Source organism: Buteo buteo, chromosome 13 (assembly GCF_964188355.1).
Source record: "Buteo buteo chromosome 13, bButBut1.hap1.1, whole genome shotgun sequence".
NCBI lineage: Eukaryota > Metazoa > Chordata > Aves > Accipitriformes > Accipitridae > Buteo > Buteo buteo.
The window spans coordinates 9,268,477-9,286,150 of record NC_134183.1 but is presented as its reverse complement, the minus strand read 5'-3'; the positions used below and the strand labels follow the sequence as shown (position 1 = coordinate 9,286,150).

At 47.7% G+C, this 17,674-nt stretch overlaps 2 protein-coding genes across 9 annotated transcripts in view; one reads left to right on the top strand and one right to left on the bottom strand.

Annotated features, from left to right (window-relative positions):
* Nucleotides 1–54: 54 nt before the first annotated feature.
* Nucleotides 55–11,989, bottom strand: HACD3 (3-hydroxyacyl-CoA dehydratase 3). 2 transcript variants are annotated; one of them, XM_075044612.1, is made up of 11 exons: nt 11,871–11,989; nt 11,482–11,524; nt 10,125–10,198; nt 7,945–8,109; nt 6,869–6,920; nt 6,363–6,473; nt 5,617–5,744; nt 4,978–5,090; nt 4,302–4,408; nt 3,086–3,217; nt 55–2,118 (listed from the first exon to the last, which is right to left on the bottom strand). In XM_075044612.1, the coding sequence occupies exons 1-11, from the start codon at nt 11,955–11,957 to the stop codon at nt 2,042–2,044; spliced, it is 1,089 nt and encodes a 362-aa protein (XP_074900713.1). In that variant the 5' UTR covers nt 11,958–11,989; the 3' UTR covers nt 55–2,041. The 2 variants fall into 2 exon arrangements, with proteins under 2 accessions (XP_074900713.1, XP_074900714.1); XM_075044613.1 differs by lacking the exon at nt 3,086–3,217.
* A 139-nt stretch (nt 11,990–12,128) lies between these two features.
* DPP8 (dipeptidyl peptidase 8) overlaps nt 12,129–17,674 on the top strand; it is a 31,991-nt gene continuing 26,445 nt past the window's right edge. For 4 of the 7 annotated variants that reach the window (XR_012652701.1, XR_012652702.1, XM_075044607.1 and 1 more), the window contains exons 1-2: nt 13,780–13,831; nt 15,999–16,268. Coding sequence is in view for 5 of the 7 variants with exons in the window: in XM_075044607.1 (XP_074900708.1) it covers nt 16,010–16,268 (259 nt within the window). In the remaining 2 variants the exon portion in view is untranslated. Of the gene's footprint in view, nt 12,369–13,779; nt 13,844–15,998; nt 16,269–17,674 lie in introns of those variants that run through there. The other 3 variants (XM_075044610.1, XM_075044608.1, XM_075044609.1) reach the window with 3 other exon arrangements.

Sequence of the window (17,674 nt, the reverse complement as noted above, 5' to 3'; positions counted from 1 at the left end):
ATTAAACAACTTCTTGCATTCAGGGAAAGAACAAACAACTGAACTAAAGCAAAATTTGGTTGTAAATCTTTCTTTATTAATAGAAACACATTCATTCTGAAGGACTAAAATTCAGTAGTGTAAGATCCATGACAACTTGCACTAGGTACCACAATTTCACTGAGAAATACAATGTATGAATACATATGGATTTCATAACAGAAGTTTAAATGCCCAGTGGAGAAATGATAAAGTATGAAAGTGATCCTTGCTGTTCCGTTGCTCAGCTAATTCAATCCTTTGACATACTTCAAACATAGGTACAGTGTGTGCTAAGTGAAATAGTGTGTAAATAATGCTCAACTCTCCTGAGTAAAGTAAGCTGCGCTCTCCTTTGAGTGGGAGTCTTGAATATCCCTAAAGAGAAGTTGCATCATGCCTCTTGTTGACAGAACACAATTTGTGAAATGCAGCGTGGAGCTTGTACCGGTTCTTTGTTAAAATCGTTGTATAACACTATTTCCTTTCCTTTACAGTAACATTCCCTGGGTCCATATCACAAACAGTAAGCTGCTTGTTACCTTTAATATAGAAAATAATTTTCTGGAGGATTCTTACTGTTTTACAGTAGAAAAAGATAAATAGTAACCTGGCACTAAGCTAATCTCAACTTTAGTGCCTGTTCGGGATTGCTGGCATTGCTTTGCATTGCCCTGGGGGCAGTGGCAGTTGTTGTGAAGCAACCTGTTCATAACCACAGTGCGGTTTAGAGCAAACTTTTTGTACATTTTCTAAACTGGATTAAGGAGGCCAGAGGGATCTGGAATTAACTACAGGAGGCTAGGTGTGAAGAAGGCCATGTTGAAATTAAGTCAACTGAAACAAAGGTTTCCAGGTGAGAGAGCAGATGACCTGGAATGTGGGAGGAGCTTATCTTTTGTTGCTGTTGTTTAAAGCAAGTGCAGAGGAAGGGGTCCTTTCAAACCCTGTGTAAGATCCCCCTTACTGAGCTTTGATACATGCTATCGAAATAATACACGATTTGACTCACTGCTCCATCCCACCAAGGACCCGCCAAAGCAGCATATACACTAAATTTTCAGCTGCACCCTGAAGTTTAAGTAGAAAAGCAGTCTTTACTGCCTTTCTGAAGGCTATAAATACAGGAGCTACAGCACTGCCAGGAATGATCAGAGGAGCCCTGGTCTCCCATGACAGTTCCACATTTTCCCTTTGCATGGGTGGGATGGTGTTCTGCTGGCATTCGTTCACATGCTAGGAGAAAGCTGGTACCTATGTTTCCTTGTTTTGTTATGTTTCAGTGCTTGCATTAGCAATCAGGAAGGCGTTCGTGACCACGTCACAGAGTGGCAGCTTCCCTTCCCTTGTGACTGAATAAGGATGTGTTGCTACAGGAATTCTAGGATCCACACAGCGCTCCTATTCTGTTAAGGCTGAACTAGAAACAGACTAAGTTGGTAGCATTTAAATTGGCATTAGCTACTTCCAGTTTTAATTCTGCAGCATCAGTATGCTGCAGAAGAAAAGGCAGGGGTATGTGCTGAGCAAGTTTACCCCAACAGTTGATAAACACCCAAACACTGTTCACTGTGGTCTCAGACTGTGCTCCTCCTGCCATCAAGATGCACCCTAGGAACAGCATGGGCCAAGTAGTAGTATATCCCAACATCAGAAGCCCTATCTGCATGCAATATTGAAAGAGCAAATATCCAATTAAAAGATAAACACTATTTCTATTTAGTGCTGCTCCACTGTTTGTAAGCATATTATATGCAGATAATAGGATTTCTTTCTAATATGGTAGTTGACAGAATACAAGTTTAAATGTTACTGTTCAATGGTAAATGCCATGCATACGTGATTGAAAGGGAACAAAATACAGTATATGGAAGTGTTACCTGAATTCACTATGAAATCATGAAATCTAGCGTGATCATTTAATTTTACAAAATTCTTTACATTACAGTGGGTAAAACCATAAGAAGTAGAGGCTTATCTTGTCATTGAGATAAATTAGGTAAGAAAGCATTGCAGTCCTCCTTTACTTCATCTTTCTCTTCTTTGGTCCAAGGTGCTGTTTCCTTTGCTTGTAGAGATGACGGGAGTTTACAAATACCCCTGAAAAATAATGAAGTGTTTAAGGTAGAACTTCATTGCCGCTTTTTAATGCTAGATGGCTGTACCAAATTTTAAAAAACAACAAAACCCGCACAAACCACCCACCACACAAAAAAGTGATGGTTTAAGGGTGTGTATAGCATTGAAAGATAATGCAAGTTTTTTCTTGCTGGGTGAGGTAGGAGTTGCTGCACAGGCTGTTTGGTACCAGGCTGCTCAGAAGGTTGGTTTGTCACTTTGAGAAAGTTGCAACACTGGCTGTGCAGAGCTGGGGAAGGATCAAACAAGCATTTCAGAGTGAAATGCGATTAAAGGTATTCTTTAAGCAATGTCTGTGAAAGGGTAAAATCTAGTGAAAGTTCAGTTTAAAATTCTAGGTTAGATTCTACTGACTGCATACCCATACATATGGTGTGCATACTACAAAGTTAACTTAGGTTTAAAAATGTAATACCAGAAACCAAATATGTATCAAGCACCATTCTTCTTTAAATATACTAGTATTTGAAGAGCGTTGTATATTGCTTCCTGGAAAAACATGACTTTGCGTTGCATTAGTGATTATAATGCAGTTTAGTTAAACATTGCTTTAATTTGAAATTATGTTTAGATTTCCACTAAATCATTCCAAAGCTCAAATACCATGTAAAAGGGGAAACTAAGTATACTGAGGTTATAAATACATGTAAAAATTATTTTTTTAACCCAAGTGATCAGTAGATAATCCTGCTAACCTGTTACAAAGGTCTCCTTGCAGGGGCTAACCAGTGCTAATTGTAGGTGTGTTCCCCTCCATCACTGAGAAATTTACATAAACAAGCAACAAGGATAATGCTTAACCTCAAGCGGTTCTGTGTTGCCATGATCCCCCAAGATGCAGGAATTTTATTTTCTTTGAAAAATATACTTATTCAGAGGAAACTGGCCTTTTTATTTCAATAGTGAAAAATACAATTAAATATCTTACCTAAAAACAAGGCTATAAGGTATATTTGAAGAAAAAATGAAAACTGGATTGTGACGTTCAGTGGATTTGGCAATCCCAGACTAAATTTCCCTGTTTCACTGAAGATTGGAATGGATTGAACGATACAGACGGCTGAAAGCAGAAGGCCACCATCATTACCAAACACAGATGAAATATAGAATTGCCCAGCCCACACCAACTTTTTCAGGATATTCCCCTCTTATTTGCTATCTCTCATCAATTATACCAATTTTAAAGCTGTTTTTTTAAACATGCAGTATGATGGAAAGCAGCTAGCTGAGGTAGTATAGCAGTTCAGCTACAAAAGGCTAAACACAGTGAACTTGCCTGGTGAGACACTGTTCTCATACACAACTGTAGCCTGCAGGGCCCACGCCAGCAGTATTTACCATGGAAAAGTACCCACAGCAATGAAAGAGGCATGGTCGTTCCTGTGCTTGGGGTTAGGCAATGCCCACACCTACTGGCTCACAGAAGGAGGTTCTGACAGGTATCATTACAACACATTTCTTACAGCTAGAGGCTGAGTGGTGATACGCTTCTCAAACAAATAAAAATTAAAAATAATCCAGACCTGTTAAGACAGAAGAGGTCACTGTAAAGCCACCCCCCCACCACCGCCCCCAGAGGGGCTACAGCAAGACGACTGGGTGACTGCTTCTTCCACAAAGCAGTCACTCTCCAAGCAGAAGGGGAGCAGAGCCCTATCTGGCAAGCACCACACCTGTCTCGGAACAGGCTATGCTGCTTTCAGAGAAGAACTGGCCTCTGCCTGTCCCGTGCAATGATTAACAAGATGTCAGGACCTGTGAGCTGGTGTGAACCCAAGGCAGGCTGACCAAGTCAGGTCTAGCAGACAAAAGCAAATACACTGCTTTGGATAAGCAGAGGGAAGCGAGCATTGTCATCCTGTGCTGCTCACATGGACTGCAGTGTGTTCCTGGTCAATCTGTTCATGTAACCTTTTGTTACCTTTACTTTCATCTCCAGTGCCCACAAGGAAGACTTCTTTTCACATCAAATTGAAAAAAATATTGGATTCAGCAAGACAAAAATGCTTACATTTGGTTCAGCTCAAAGCAAACATCTATTTATCTATTGTTCTTTTTTTTTTAGTCCAGCAGCCAAACCAAAAATTGAGTTATTTGCCCAACCTTGACTTCGTTGTTTATTAAACTGCCTTTTTTGGACATACCTTCTGCCAAGCCTCCTAAGGGGTAGAGAGGGATCCAGACAGTGTAACGGAGCCAGGTTAGTGGTTTCCATTCTATACCGATGCATGAAAGCATGTAATATGGATACCTAAAACCAATTCAGTGTGAGAAGAAACAGACGCTGTTTAAAATGGAAGCTGCTACTAGAATTAGTCTTGTATATATATGCTGTATAGTCAACATAATTCCCAAATTATGCAAGAATATTCAAAAAATTGTTCCTATGGATCATGATGGATGCACCCTTATTTGGCAGTTTACAGAACTAATGCTCTTAATCTGACCATACAGATGAATGTAACTGCCTGGCTTGCCTAATAAACCTTTCAAAATACTTCTTTTGAAAGAGAAACAGAGCATAATGCAGCTCAACAATGGAAATTCAAAACAAAACCCTCAAGGAAAAAAAGGAAAAAACAGGTTTCCCTAGGTTCAGGGCAGTATTATTTTCAGTCTCCAGCCTTGTCCCAGCTTTTGGCAGATGGAGCAACCTAGGCAGGCTGCAATAGTCCACATCCAAAGGAGATTTTACCCTCTGGGGCCAATGCACTAGTGCCACTCTTCCAAAAGGTACAAAGATCAAAATCTTCTTTAAAGAGTTCTTGGGAACGATCACATTGTTCTGTACACACCTGCTAGAAGAAAAATCTCACACACCTGAACAGCTCAATGATACTCCAGAAATAAAATACAAAGAACACCACAGGTTTGCTCTGCATTTCCTCTAAGCTTCCGAGGATAACAAACAAAATAAAGTTTCTTCCAAGTATCTGTTTAAGAAAAACAAATTAAGGAACAGTCACACTCTTCATCAAAAGAAAGAGCAAGTCCTTGCTGTCAAAAACACGCAGGCTATCTACTCTTCATGTCTAAAACATCCTGAGCACATAACTAACTCTGCAGCTGAGCTGTGACCTGCTTCTTATAAGCACGTGTTTTGCTCTGTATTTAAGTGCAGTCCAAGGGATCTAGTCTTAAATCATCTATCCCCATTTTTATGCACAACAACCACAACCAGGATAAAAAGGGCACTGGCACCAAATCAAAATCATGTACTTTTCATCAGCCGCTTCTTGCTTTTGTTGTCCTCAAGTATCTTACCTAGGCGATGGAAGAAGACAGCCTCCCACAGCTAAGACTGGTACGCATGGATTCCTGCGTCTTGAATAATATATTCTCTAGTCCAGTGCCAGTGAGGTTGTTATCACTTATTTTAGGAGAGTCTCAACACTTGTGTAAAATAGAGATTTAATTTAAACATGGGAAGAGCAAGGAGAAGAATCTTAAAATATTTACCTGCACTACAGCAGGTATCAGCGGTGATCTGACTAGTCCTATCAGTGAATTCATGATCTCCATTAATGCCAGGGTGTGACAGAAATACATCATGTCAGCAACAGTGTGAAATGTGTCATAGAAGGAATCTGTAAGACACAGGAAACCATTTTAGAGAACAAATGAATTTCCATGTCCAGGAAGCTGGCGCAGCAGCATAGCTTTTGGTAACAGGATTCTAGTTGTATCTGAAAAAAGCATTATGCATAATTATGTAACTTCTTTATAGGCCTTATCTTGAAGTTACAGCAGTTAGGCCAGAAACACTGCTCAAGTGGTCTTTTTCATAAACAGAAGGATCAAGAGCTATTTCAGTAATTACTTGACAAAAAAGCGATAGCGCTGTACCTCAATAGAATGAATCGTTCTTGCTGCAAAAACAAAATATTCTGCCCAGCTCATTTTCAGAAATACTAACATTGCAGTGAGCTCCAACTGATTTCTTTAGAAGTAATCTTGGCAGAGTACAAGTATCATTCATCAGAATATGCAGTTGTGATTTACAAGAGGACAGTATTTTCCTATGCTTGACACTGTGATAGCTTTTGAGAGGGTTTTGTTGTGTGCTTTGGTGATGCATTTACAGTTTTGTTTCCTAAGTATGTCTTCCTTTAGATTTTGCTCTTCGGAAAGTATTAAAAACAACACTAAAAAAAACCAAAACACCCCCCCCCCCCCATGTGAATAAAATAGTGCTTTTTACTTGCCTTTTCCTAAGATGAACAGTCGTACTGTCATGTTCACAAAAATCCAAGAGAATCCCAAAAACTGTACAAGATTATACATGATTAAGTATCCCTTCTTCAGGTGTTTGAAAGCTAAAATCAGTAATAAACACATCAGGTGAGCAGAGTACAATGGTAACTCTTCTGCAAAGAGCACAGCTGCAAACCAGGCTTTCTATGAGAATAAAGCTTGCAAGAAAAAGGGAAGCTATTGATTGCGATAAAAGGGTTGCTGTGTGCACTGTGGTTCTGCCTGCTTTTACCATCATCTGCTAGAATTCAGTTCTTGCTAGTCAGATTTTTTAAAATTCCTTGGAAACTGCAGTCCATTTGTATTAAATTTCTAAATAGCTCACAATACAAAGGTCCCCCTCCAAGATGCACCAAGCCAGTCAAAATTGCTCCACAAGACTTGAGGTTTTGCGTATAAGAGTGACAGCAGCTTTCTAAACCCCACCTTACACACTTAAAAAGGTATGGTTACTTACGGTCTTTTGGGACTCTGGATTCTATTTTCATTTTGTTAATCTTTTCTTCTTCCTTAAGATGAAGGATAAGGTTTTAAAGACTGTTACTGTAATTAGCAAGTGATTTGTTAACTATACTACTGCAAAGCTAGTGGGTTTAAAACTCAGCTAAGCAGCCAGTTGCTAGAGGGAGGGTTTAAATTTTCAGCTGCATAAAACACCACATTGATCATCCAGAAATTATGGTACAGCAAAAGCTAGAGGGTGTTAACTAGTTATCCTGCCTTCACTATGTATTTTATTCTAGTAATTAGATGCTTTTGCTGAAAAAGCCTGCTGTTTTCTGTGTTAATTCTCAATTATTACTGATTCTTAGAGCTGTTCCTTAAAACATTTCATGACCCACCAGTGACCTGAAGGGAACTGAGAACATCCAGCCCAGGCTCTCTGCCTGCCCTTCACCGCTGCTTTCTCGCTCCTGGCATTGCAGCGGCCCTTTCTCCTCCGCGCTAAGCTCAGTGGCTGTGGAGGGGAACAGGGCAGCGTTTGTTGTAAAACAGATTTGCAGAAATGTGGTCTGTTCAAGTCTTTTCCAAGATGGTCTTGCACCTCCCTGCTGCAGTAAGCTGCTCCAGCTTACCAGATGGTGGGAATGCACCATCGGGGCCAGCCCAGCACCTCAGGAAAGCCTTAGAAATCCCTGCTTTCCAGACAAGCACTGCCCAGGACTGGTGTCTCTGGGCTTTGTATGGCACATTGATATGATCCTCATATGGATCGGGACACAGGGCTGCAAAGGCATTAGGCAAGGGGTGCAAGCCTTTGGCTGCAGACCCTGGCCAGTGCTGAGCTAGCGCAGAGCCACCAGTTCAGATTCACGCTGCTGCTCTTTCTAATCAGAAGTGTGCCTATTTCCAAATTCCTGCTTACAATTTGAACTGTTTATCCAATTCTATGTGGGATCTGTATGAAATAGCAGTAACAATCAGCATGCCAGACAACTCCAGGCAAGCGAAGAACAGAAGTTCCAGCACAGGAGAACAGCTATCCTTGCTTTGTAGCTGACAGCACAAGCCACACGTGCCCACAGGACTGACCTTCTCCTTCAGTTCCATTTCAGCATCCGATTCATCTAACCAGCGGTCGAAGTCAGGAGCTAGGAAGAGCGGGCGCTTCTCTTGCTTGGTGAGTCTCTCCCACCAGTTACTCTCTTTTTTCTGCACAGTGATGTTCAGCTGCCTTTGAGTCACCCTGCATACAGGCTGAGGGCAGGCACAGGAGCATACATCAGCAAAAGTCCTAAGAAACAAGCTCTGAGACTGAGTTGATACCCAAGCTCTCCTTATCAAGGAGGCAGCGACGACATGGACTGCTGCAACACAAGCATTTCTCTGCCACGCAAGGCATGGAAGCAAAGGGCAGCCCAGTTGAAGATGGCAACTGTGATGGCTGTAGGACTTCCTAAGCAGCTTGAAAGCCTGCCTGTACCACACAGCACCGTTGCATCCCACCACAAAGAGCGAGCACAGACCCTGGCGCTAGCCCTCCTAGGCAGAACCCATAATCTTGGCTTTAGACCTTCCGCATTTGGTTCCATGAGCCACCCACTTCCTCTAGCCAGTGGTAGAAACAACACTACCATCAGCCACAGGTCCCTGTCCAAAACAGGGGACCCGACGTGACATCTGCTACAGCGAGACAAAGAGCTAACAGCCTTAGGAAATATCTGGAGATAATCGTGAGCTGACGGACCTGGCAGTGTGGTCACTGCCGCTCCATGAGGCCTCTCCACCATGGCCACACTCTGCATAATGGCAGCCTAGAACTTCTCCATCCTCACAGCCCACAGCATTGTCACCTTGGGTGCCCACCCTTACTGCCACCATTGCACCCCTCCACGCTGCGCCAGGGTGCTCTGCATGGACTGCCTCCCAAACCAGCTGAAACTGATGCAGAAGAGCCATGAGCTGCATTATTAACTGAGCACGTTACACCAGCACTGCTCTGTCAAGGCTTTCTGGGTGCTCCTAGGACATCTGAAGGCTGCAGCTGTAATTTACAGTTACTAACGCCTGGTCCTTGCCTGTCAGAAGCTCCATCTCCCGCTGGTGGCCAGCCTGGCACCAGCAAGAGGCACTCACGGTGCACAGCAAAGCTAAAGGAGAAAACCCTGGACTGCGATACTTCCTGGTCCTGACCATCTGTAGTTACGCAGATTTCAGAGTCTGTTCTTGTCCCTCCAGTGACTCAGAGTGACTAGACTTTTGGAAGGAGGCTGCTCTGCAGAGGCAAGGGCTTGCCTTCCAGGCCTGGCTCACAGCAGACCCGTGTCTGCCAGCACAGAGGACAAGCACGGCCAGCAGCGGGCACCCCTCCGCACACTGTGAACCAGGCAGCTGCCACTTTACAGGCCAGGTGACAAACTGGTGACCAGATCCTGGAACCAAGAGTGTTCATCGTCTGCCACTCAATACCTGGTAGGAGCCACACTGCTGATGGACCCTAGAAATTCACCCTCTGGCGGTCTCCTCCCTTGCTGAAGCAGCAGAGGCGAACGGTGGCTCCCAGTCTGACTGCAGCTGTCCCCAGCAGGCAGCCAGGAATAAGCAGCACAAATCCTGCACTGGGAGCAGAGCCCAGAGTTTTCCTGTGCCCCCAACAGCTTTCAGAGGTAAAGACAGACTTTACAGCCACCTGCGAGCAACGCGGAGGGGCTGCTCTTCCAGCCAAGCTCTCTCCTATCAGACTACAACAGGAATTAAGAAAAGATTTTTGCACTGGGAGCTACAACGTATCTGTACTGGCAACCTAAGAAATCTGCACAAGCCAGAAGCATGAGTTCTCACAGCTTTCTTTTGTGGGGCTGCAAAAGAAGCCAGGAAACATCACGCTGACACCTTGCAGCACAGTGTTTCCCTGCTCTCCAATCAAGGTTGCATCAGACAACACGTTGCCAAATTCTCCCATTATTTTGCCGCTTTAAATCCTTTTAAAAAATGACAACTACTATTAAACAACTGATATGTGTAAGGCCCTGTTTCTATTAAAGCTGACCCACGCGAGCACTAGCTCCAGTGAGGCAATTTGCATTAAAGCAGGATGGTGGCTGAACACCGGGACAGAGGACCACCACAGACAGCTTTTAGTCTGCAGCAGTTACAGAGTCACCAAGGAAATCTAAACAGCATATTGTGAACTTTACGTGCAACCGTTTTCCTTTCAAGTTTTTAAAAAATTACTTTCTCTTTGCAAGAGTTAGAAAAGTCACAATACCTACTTTAGGCTCAACCGGTTCTAGGAACTCGATCTGAAATTCGTAGATGTTGTCCCCTTTGGCACCATGACCCTGAGCTAAAAGACAAAAATTAATGGTCAGCATGAAGGTCCTAGCTAGTTTCACGCACCCCACCTGCAAAGGACGCTTTATACGTAGAAATATTCAGCAGTTATTTACAGTGCTTCCCCCTGCCTTGCTGGGAGGCAAGAGGAAACCACACAATAACAGGGAAGACACAAACAGCCCAAAACGTTGCTCGGAGGTGCAGTCGCTGGAGTCGGCAGCTAAAGCTATGGCAACTCTGCACGGTGCTGCAAAAGGGTCCGTGCTCGCAGGAAGGCAGCGTGTGAGATTCCCAAAAGAGGGGCTCAAAAGGCTGCTCATGCCTAACTCGAATCCCATGGAAAATCCCCCACCTTTGGGGGATCCAGCCTCCGCACCGACAAGCGAGTGCCCAGGGAGTCTGGTCTCCGGTGGGTCCATAGGAATGTGATGGGGGGAGTCCCCTCCCAACAGCAGGAGGGCAAGTTCATCTCTCATTTCCCGTACAAGTGGGTCTCGTCCCCGGAAGAGCTCCAAAAACCTGCATGCTGAGTTTAATTTCCACCCTTCCAAGCCGTAAACTGATCCTGAAGTGAAAACATGATGCGCAACAACACCCTATCAAATGGCCCTGGCTGCGGCTCACCAGGGAGGCAGCATTTCCCAGACAATGCATCTTAAAGAAAGCCACCAAATAAATGGGAAAACCCAAATAAAAACCGCTACAGCATATCCTGAGCCCTACCCGGACGAGCCAGCCAGCACAAGCTCCACGGTGCTGCAAGGTGCAGCTGCCTGGCTGAAACAAAACCATCTTTTAGGAAGAGATCTGCTTTACCTTTCAAATCGAGCACTAGTTCCTGATGCAGAGGTTTGATAACAGTTGCAAACAAGGTCTTTGTGAAAGGAGAAATTGCTGCGAGTTATCTCCGGGGTTCAGTTGCCGAGATGTTCCCAACAGCAAAGACATATGGAAATCTCGCTGATATTTAAATATAGGGAGAGGGTTGGGGAGTTTTCTTCTGATTAGATAAGATACAACCTGCTACCCTTACTAGAATACAACGGCTTGTAGGCGGGCGTGTGTCACGACGTACCCGTACGTGGCCCGGCACCCAGCACCCAGCTCGGTCGCCCTCACCAAGGGCGGCGATGGGGAGCAGTGGCTGCCGGCACCCCGGGCTCTCCTCCCGGGACACCCGCACACCCGGGTGGGCCAGGCTCAGCCGGGAGCTGCCTGGAGCAGAGGTGGCTTCGCAGGAGACACCCCCCCCCCCCTCTCCGCAGCCCTCCCCAGCAAGGACGGAGCCCCTACCTTTGAAATGCAGCACGTTGTCGGTGATGGTGACGTCCGGGTGCTGCAGAAGGAGGAGAAGCGTTAGGCGGCGGCTCACGCACCCACACCGAGTGGCGGGGACGGGACGGGACGGGACGGGACGGGGTCTCGCTGGCCCCAAGCGAGCACCGCGCTTCCCCAAACCCCCGCGCACAGCCCACCCTCGCTCCGGGGCGAGACCCCGCCGCCGTTAAGCTTCCCGCGACCCTCCCGCGTGGCAAACCCGCCGGTGGGGAGCGGGGCTGCGTGGGTGTCTCGCAGTTGGGGTCCGCGGGTGGGTCACACCCCCCCCCCCCGTCCTCTCCCCGGAGGGGGGCGGGGCTGCCCGCTCCTGCCCCAGCCGCCCCCCGCCCCCCCCCCTCCGGTACCTGCACGTCACTCAGCTCCACGCGCAGGTAGAGCTCGCGGTGCCGCTGCGCCCAGTGCACGTGCGGCCGCAGGCTCGGGCCCGCCATGGCACGCGCCGCGCCGCTCCCGAGGCGGCAGCGCGGGGGGGGGGGGTGGTTGGTGGGGGGGGGTGTTCCCGCGCGCCTGCGCACAGCGCCCACCGCCCTCGCGGGATGGAGGTGGGCGGTTCCTACTGCGCCTGCGCGCAGCGGGGAAAGGGGCGGCAATGGCCGCCGCGGCAGGGAGGCGTCTGCTCAGCTCCCCGCCTCCGCGGCTCTCCCTGGGCTCCGCCGCCACCCGGAGCTCCTCCTGTGGCCTCAGGTGTCGTCCGGTGCACCCTCACTCTCCCCTTCGGCCTCTGGGGGCCTTGCGTGTTCCCTCCAGTCCCATGCGCGGCCTCCTCCGTGCCCTCGCATCGCGGTGCCGGGTCCAGAGGTGTCGGCCGCGATGGCAGTGACCCCGGTGAGAGAACGCGTCAGGTATTTTAACAGAACTGTGACGCCTTTCGGGCACTGTCGGCTTTCAGGCCCCGTTGGCAGCTTTCCACTGCGTGGGACATCCAGTCCCTCGAGTGTACCCTGCTGGCACTGGAACCTGCAGGGAGTGTGCCGTGGTGTTGACCCCGGTCCTCCTCCCTCCACGCCACACGTCTTCGTGGAGAGGCAGCCTCTGGCAAGGGCACGGAGAGCTTCTCGAGCCGTCTCCGCCATGACTCGGGGGGGCTGATAAAAATCTAGAAAATACCGTGCCATCTGTATCCTGCCCCGCAACCACACGCCCCAACCTTTTTAAACTCTGACAGTGGAATTACTATGTGCCTCAAGACCTTGCTGCCAATAAGGCTAAAAAAGGGGCGGCATTGATTTTGGTGGTACTTGCAAAAAGGCCGCCCCTCGCTCCCTTAGTGGTTCACACAAGGATGCCTCACCCGTGGCCTCCCACGTTGCACTGGCAAAGTTCATCCTCCCCTCCATCCCAGCTTGGCGCGACCTCTCCCTCCCAGCTTCAGGGTACTTTTTGATGTTCCCGCAGAGGTTTTTTTGTGCAAATCTCTGTGTGGGTAGGAGGCATTAGCTCTGTGCCTCAGCCTGCCTCTGAGTGGAGGATTTCCAATCTCTGGCAGCCCGTGGGGCTGCAAAACTGCTGCAGAGGGACAGGTGAGCTGTAGAAATAGGTGCCGGGCTGCTTTATTTTGGAACGCAAACCCCACGGGCCAACAAGCCCTGGGGCAGCATGTGGGAGATGGCACCGAGCGGCTGGTATGGGGAAAAAAAAGCTGTCGGGTCTGTGTGTGACCTGGGGCTTCTGCTTGCACACACATTTAGAAGGGGGCACCTGCCGCAAAATTATTTTTTCTGGTTCATAGTGGATCAAAAAAGACTTTGGTTTACAAAAAGTGACTTTGCTTTGTGAAGGGAAATTCAAATGTATGGAAACATTTGGCTGGGGGCTCACTGCACCGGGGCCTGTGGGTGCCCTGGGCTGGTCATTAGTAGCTGGGTTTTTGGTTGGTTTGGGTTTTTTTGCTGTAGGAAGCACATCAGTGTGGAAGTGCTGGCTTTTTGGGGGGAAACAAAGCCGATTTTTGAAACTGAAGGATCCCCGTGCATGGGGCTTTGCATGAGGTAGTGTGTGTCTGTGTCCCGGGTCCCCGTGCAAGGGGTAAACCCTGTGTCCCGACTGCCGGTGCACGGAACAACGTGCGTGTCCCGCTGCACGGGGGGAGAGTTGCGCGTCCCGTCCCTTGGCGCTCCGCAGCCCGGTCCTCCAGGCCGGCAGGCGGCGCCCTCGCCCGTGCCCCGCGGTGCGCGGCGGGGCTGGTGCCGCTTCCTCCCATCCGGTAGGGGGCGCCGCCCCGCCTAGCGCGGCCCGGCGGCTCCTCCTGGCGGAAGCGGAAGTGGCCCGGCGGGGCGGCTCGGCAGCATCGCCGCCGCGGAGAGCCGTGAGTACCGGGGTGGGTGAGGGCCCTCGTGGGGCCCGGGGGAGGTGGCATCCCGGGAGCGGGGCCTCCGTCCTTGGGGGGAGCTGCTGGTACCCCGTGGGGTGGGGGGGAGGAGGAGGAGGACGGGGGGGGGAGGCTTGCCCCGGGGCGGCCTGGCTTTTCGCCCCCGGCCAGGCCTGCCCGCTGTCCCCCGCCGCGGAGGGCCCCTCCCGGGATCTACCTGCTTCCTCCCACCTCGGCGGCAAGGGCAGAGCTGTGGCCGTTCATCCCGCTCAGGCCCGACCTGCCCCTCCGTCGCACCCTGCGGATACGAGACGTCCTACGGTGATGTAGTGCTGGAGGGTCCCCTGAGCTGGTGTGAGGGATTGGGCGGTCTCTCTTTGTTGGCTGCAGGAAGGTGTAAAAAAAATGCTTCACGTGGCAGAAGGTGGCTGCGGTAGAGATCCCGCAGTGATCTCTTGGGAGGCAGATCCTCGTGTTACCCTGGACTAACTTCACCTTGCCGGGTGGCTGTTCTCACTCTTGTTTGCTCGTTAAAGGCTACTGCTCTTCGGTATTTATCTCTCTTCTTGAGAGGGGAGTGTGAGAAGTAGGTCGGGTTAAGACATGTCAGCATCTGGGTATAGGTGGGAAAAGGAGATTTCTCTTTGTTGGAATTCCGCAAATTAGATGTGAGTTTTCTGATTAAGGTTTGAAGTCTCATTCTTGGTTTCTAGTGCTGTCTGAGCAGAGCACTGTTCTGTGTATGGGCTTGAACTCTCCTTCCAGTTTTACAGGGCTGTTTAATAGCTTGTGTTGTGTCTTTGTGTTGTAAATAGCTTGGACAAAAGAAGGACCTGTGTCTGTTTTGTTTGTATTGTCAAAGGTGGAACCAAACTTTTAATCCAGACTTGTCCTGCTTTGCTTTTAGCAATTTATGTTAAAGTGGGTTTGTTCCAAGGTGTAGGTCATCTCTTTTTTACTCATCTGTGATGAGTTATCTCGGCTGCTGTGTAGAGCAGCAGGAGAGCCAGTCTGTCAGGGAACTTTGCCTCAGGTAGCTGTGCTGCCCAAGCTCATCCCCTGAGATTTGGTGGTCCTTTAGTGCCTGTCTGCTCAATGGGAATGCTTTATTTAGTCTGTATTAGTGTTTTTGTCAGGCTCGGGCCACCAAGCTCTGCCCTAGCAATGTGCAGAACAGTTCTGCAGCCTTTCCATTCTATATGTAGTAAAACTCTCTTCTTTTGAGAACTGACAATCCTTACGCTTTGGTCTCTCCAGTAATGAACTATGTGGCAGGAGTTTATAGCGTGAATCCTTTTGGAGCTGCCCTCAGATCTGGGATTTACAGTGGAAGGACTTGGTTTCCTCTTGCCAGACATCTGGGCTGTTAATTCCAGCTCATATATCTTTTGTAAAGCACACCTGAGTGCAGGAAGAGATATCTGCTAAATTAACAACCTGTTTGGGAGGATAAGACTTATTCTGCAGATAAATCTGTTTGGAAAATGCTTTTTTCACTGTGTCCCCCTTCTTCTGGTATCTCTTCACACTTCTGGAAGAGTCTTATCCATACAGTATTCGTAATTATATCCCTGAGATGATACAACAGTGATGATCATTGCTAGACTCTTCTGAGCTTTGTTTGAAAGGAGATGCAAACGAACCCAAGAAATTATAGGAGAATAATGGGAATAAAGGCATGCAGTTGCTAAGCCCATTGTGTGTGGCCTGGTAGTTCCAAATTGACTACTAATGTTTGTTCTAAGCAGTTGGTTGTTCCAGATCTTGCTACAGTCCTAATCGTCCCCTGTTCTAATATCAGTGTCGCGAGGTGATATTCATGCAGCTTACAGGGAGGAAGAAGCACGCAGGAGCTTAACAGGGAAGAACTTATCCAATTCATGAACTTAGTAGTTGGGGGGGAGGGGGATGGCAAAGGCAAACAACAATATATCTGTGTGGCTCTGTGAAGTTCTTAGTCCCATTCTGAAAGGCTGAGTGATGGCAGCCTGTTTTCCAGAGCAGATATCTCTTTTCTAGTCCATTTCATTCTGCTGGTTTTTTTTCTCCAATGAACTGGTGTTTTTCTTATAGCTTTTGCTGTGGTGTATTTTGGGATTCTGAAGTGAATATTTGCTGGGCTGCTGGAAGGCAATGCTGAACCTCTGCTATTCTGTTCTTCCAGAAACATGCAACATGGCAGCAGCCATGGAAACTGAACAGCCGAGCCTTGAAATCTTCGAAACTGCGGGCTGTGAGGAGCAGGTCCAGAGAGAGGAGCAGCCAAAACTGGAACCTTTCTATGTAGAGAGACATTCCTGGAGCCAGCTTCGGAAACTGCTCACAGATACGCGGAAGTATCATGGGTACATGATGGCAAAAGCCCCTCACGACTTCATGTTTGTGAAGAAAAATGATCCTGAAGGACCTCATTCCGATAGGATCTACTATCTGGGTAAGCTTGCTGTGACAGCCTGTGTCTTGACTAAATAGTCACTGCAGAGGCTGTTAGAGTTTGACTGTTCTTGAGAGCTGGGTGTTTCCGGCAGTTAAATCAGAATGGTTTTCAGGCCAGATTGGCTGGTCAAATGTCATGATCATGATTGTAATGTCTCATTAAAACTTGCGATGTAATCTCCCACAGAAATGGTGTGATTGAAGGTGACCCATTAGGCCTGCTGGAGCTGGAAAAGAATTGTGAAGCGTCCTTTGGGACATATTCCCTAGCTGGGAGGATGGGTTAAGTTTTTTTGGTCTGTTTTCTCTCACTCCATGTATGATATCCCCTCTCCAAAAGCTGTGTCAGTTTGATCTCCTTTCTCTTAATTACAACTAGTGGGTAGAACCTTTTTTTCTTTCAAAGTTTCCTTCCAAACAGAGATTATAAATGTTATTTTGAGAGTCCTTTGTGCTTCCGCTATTGATGGAGTAGGTTTTCCAGGGATTCTGGAGGGAATAAGTAGCAGTGTAGGGCAGGGGCAGCTTAAAGAGTAAATGTTTTTCTCACCATTTTTGGTCTTGATAATGAAGAACTTCATGTAATTTATTGCTCTTGGCCTCAGTGCCTCATTTCTGCATTATTTCAGTAATTAGTGTTCACTTGATATATCTGCGTTTCTAAATTGCAGCTGTGCTTGAAGTGATTTGGCACTGTAAATGATGCTGTGAGCAACCTTCTGGGTGGCTTTTTGGAGCAGGCCTTATGGTAGAGGAATGCTTTTGTCAAAAGCTGCACTAACTCAACATAAGTCCATGAAAAACTGGATTGGGGGAGAAGCAATGGTCAGAACAAAGGCCGAGGAGCTGGCACCGTGTTCCAGCCCCATTGCTTGCTGCTCAGGCTGGTTGCTTAAGCTCTGATTTGAGATTCACAGAGTCTTTGCATGTGCTGTGCAGTGACATAGTTGGAAAGCTGCTGATCTGTTTCTTTTTTCCCCTTTTCAGAGGGTGGGGGTCAAGCATGTTGTGAGGGTGGGTTAAGGCTGACCTCAGCTGAGATAAGCTCTGGTTTCCTATGTGCTACTTCCTGAGCTGTAGGTCAGACTTGGTCTTCCCTGGGGCACACCTGGCTCCCTCGGGGCTGATCCCCATGTGCCTTGGCAGGATCTTTCAGAAATCTGAATAGCACTGAGGGAGGGGAGCAGGAAAGGGATGTTCAAATCTTCCTAAAGACATGTTATCTGTGAAACACCAGCTGCATCATGCTGTATTCCAGCCAGGGGAATAGCAGAAAGGCCCTTCTTGATCTTAAAAGCTTATAAAATAAAGGGGGCCCCCAGCCTTCAAGAAGATACAGATATGCTTCAGACAGCATGGGGTAAGCCTGGGTGTAGTTCCTTGTTCTCTGCCTTCTCCGTGACT

Coding starts and splice junctions, on each gene's coding strand:
- HACD3 (XM_075044612.1), bottom strand. CDS start 11,957: ATGGCGGGCCCGAGCCTGCGGCCGCACGTGCACTGGGCGCAGCGGCAC. Junction 3,218..4,301: donor CTTAGGAGGCTTGGCAGAAG/GTATGTCCAAAA, acceptor TTCTGCTTTCAG/CCGTCTGTATCGTTCAATCC. Junction 2,119..3,085: donor CCTTATAGCCTTGTTTTTAG/GTAAGATATTTA, acceptor ATTATTTTTCAG/GGGTATTTGTAAACTCCCGT.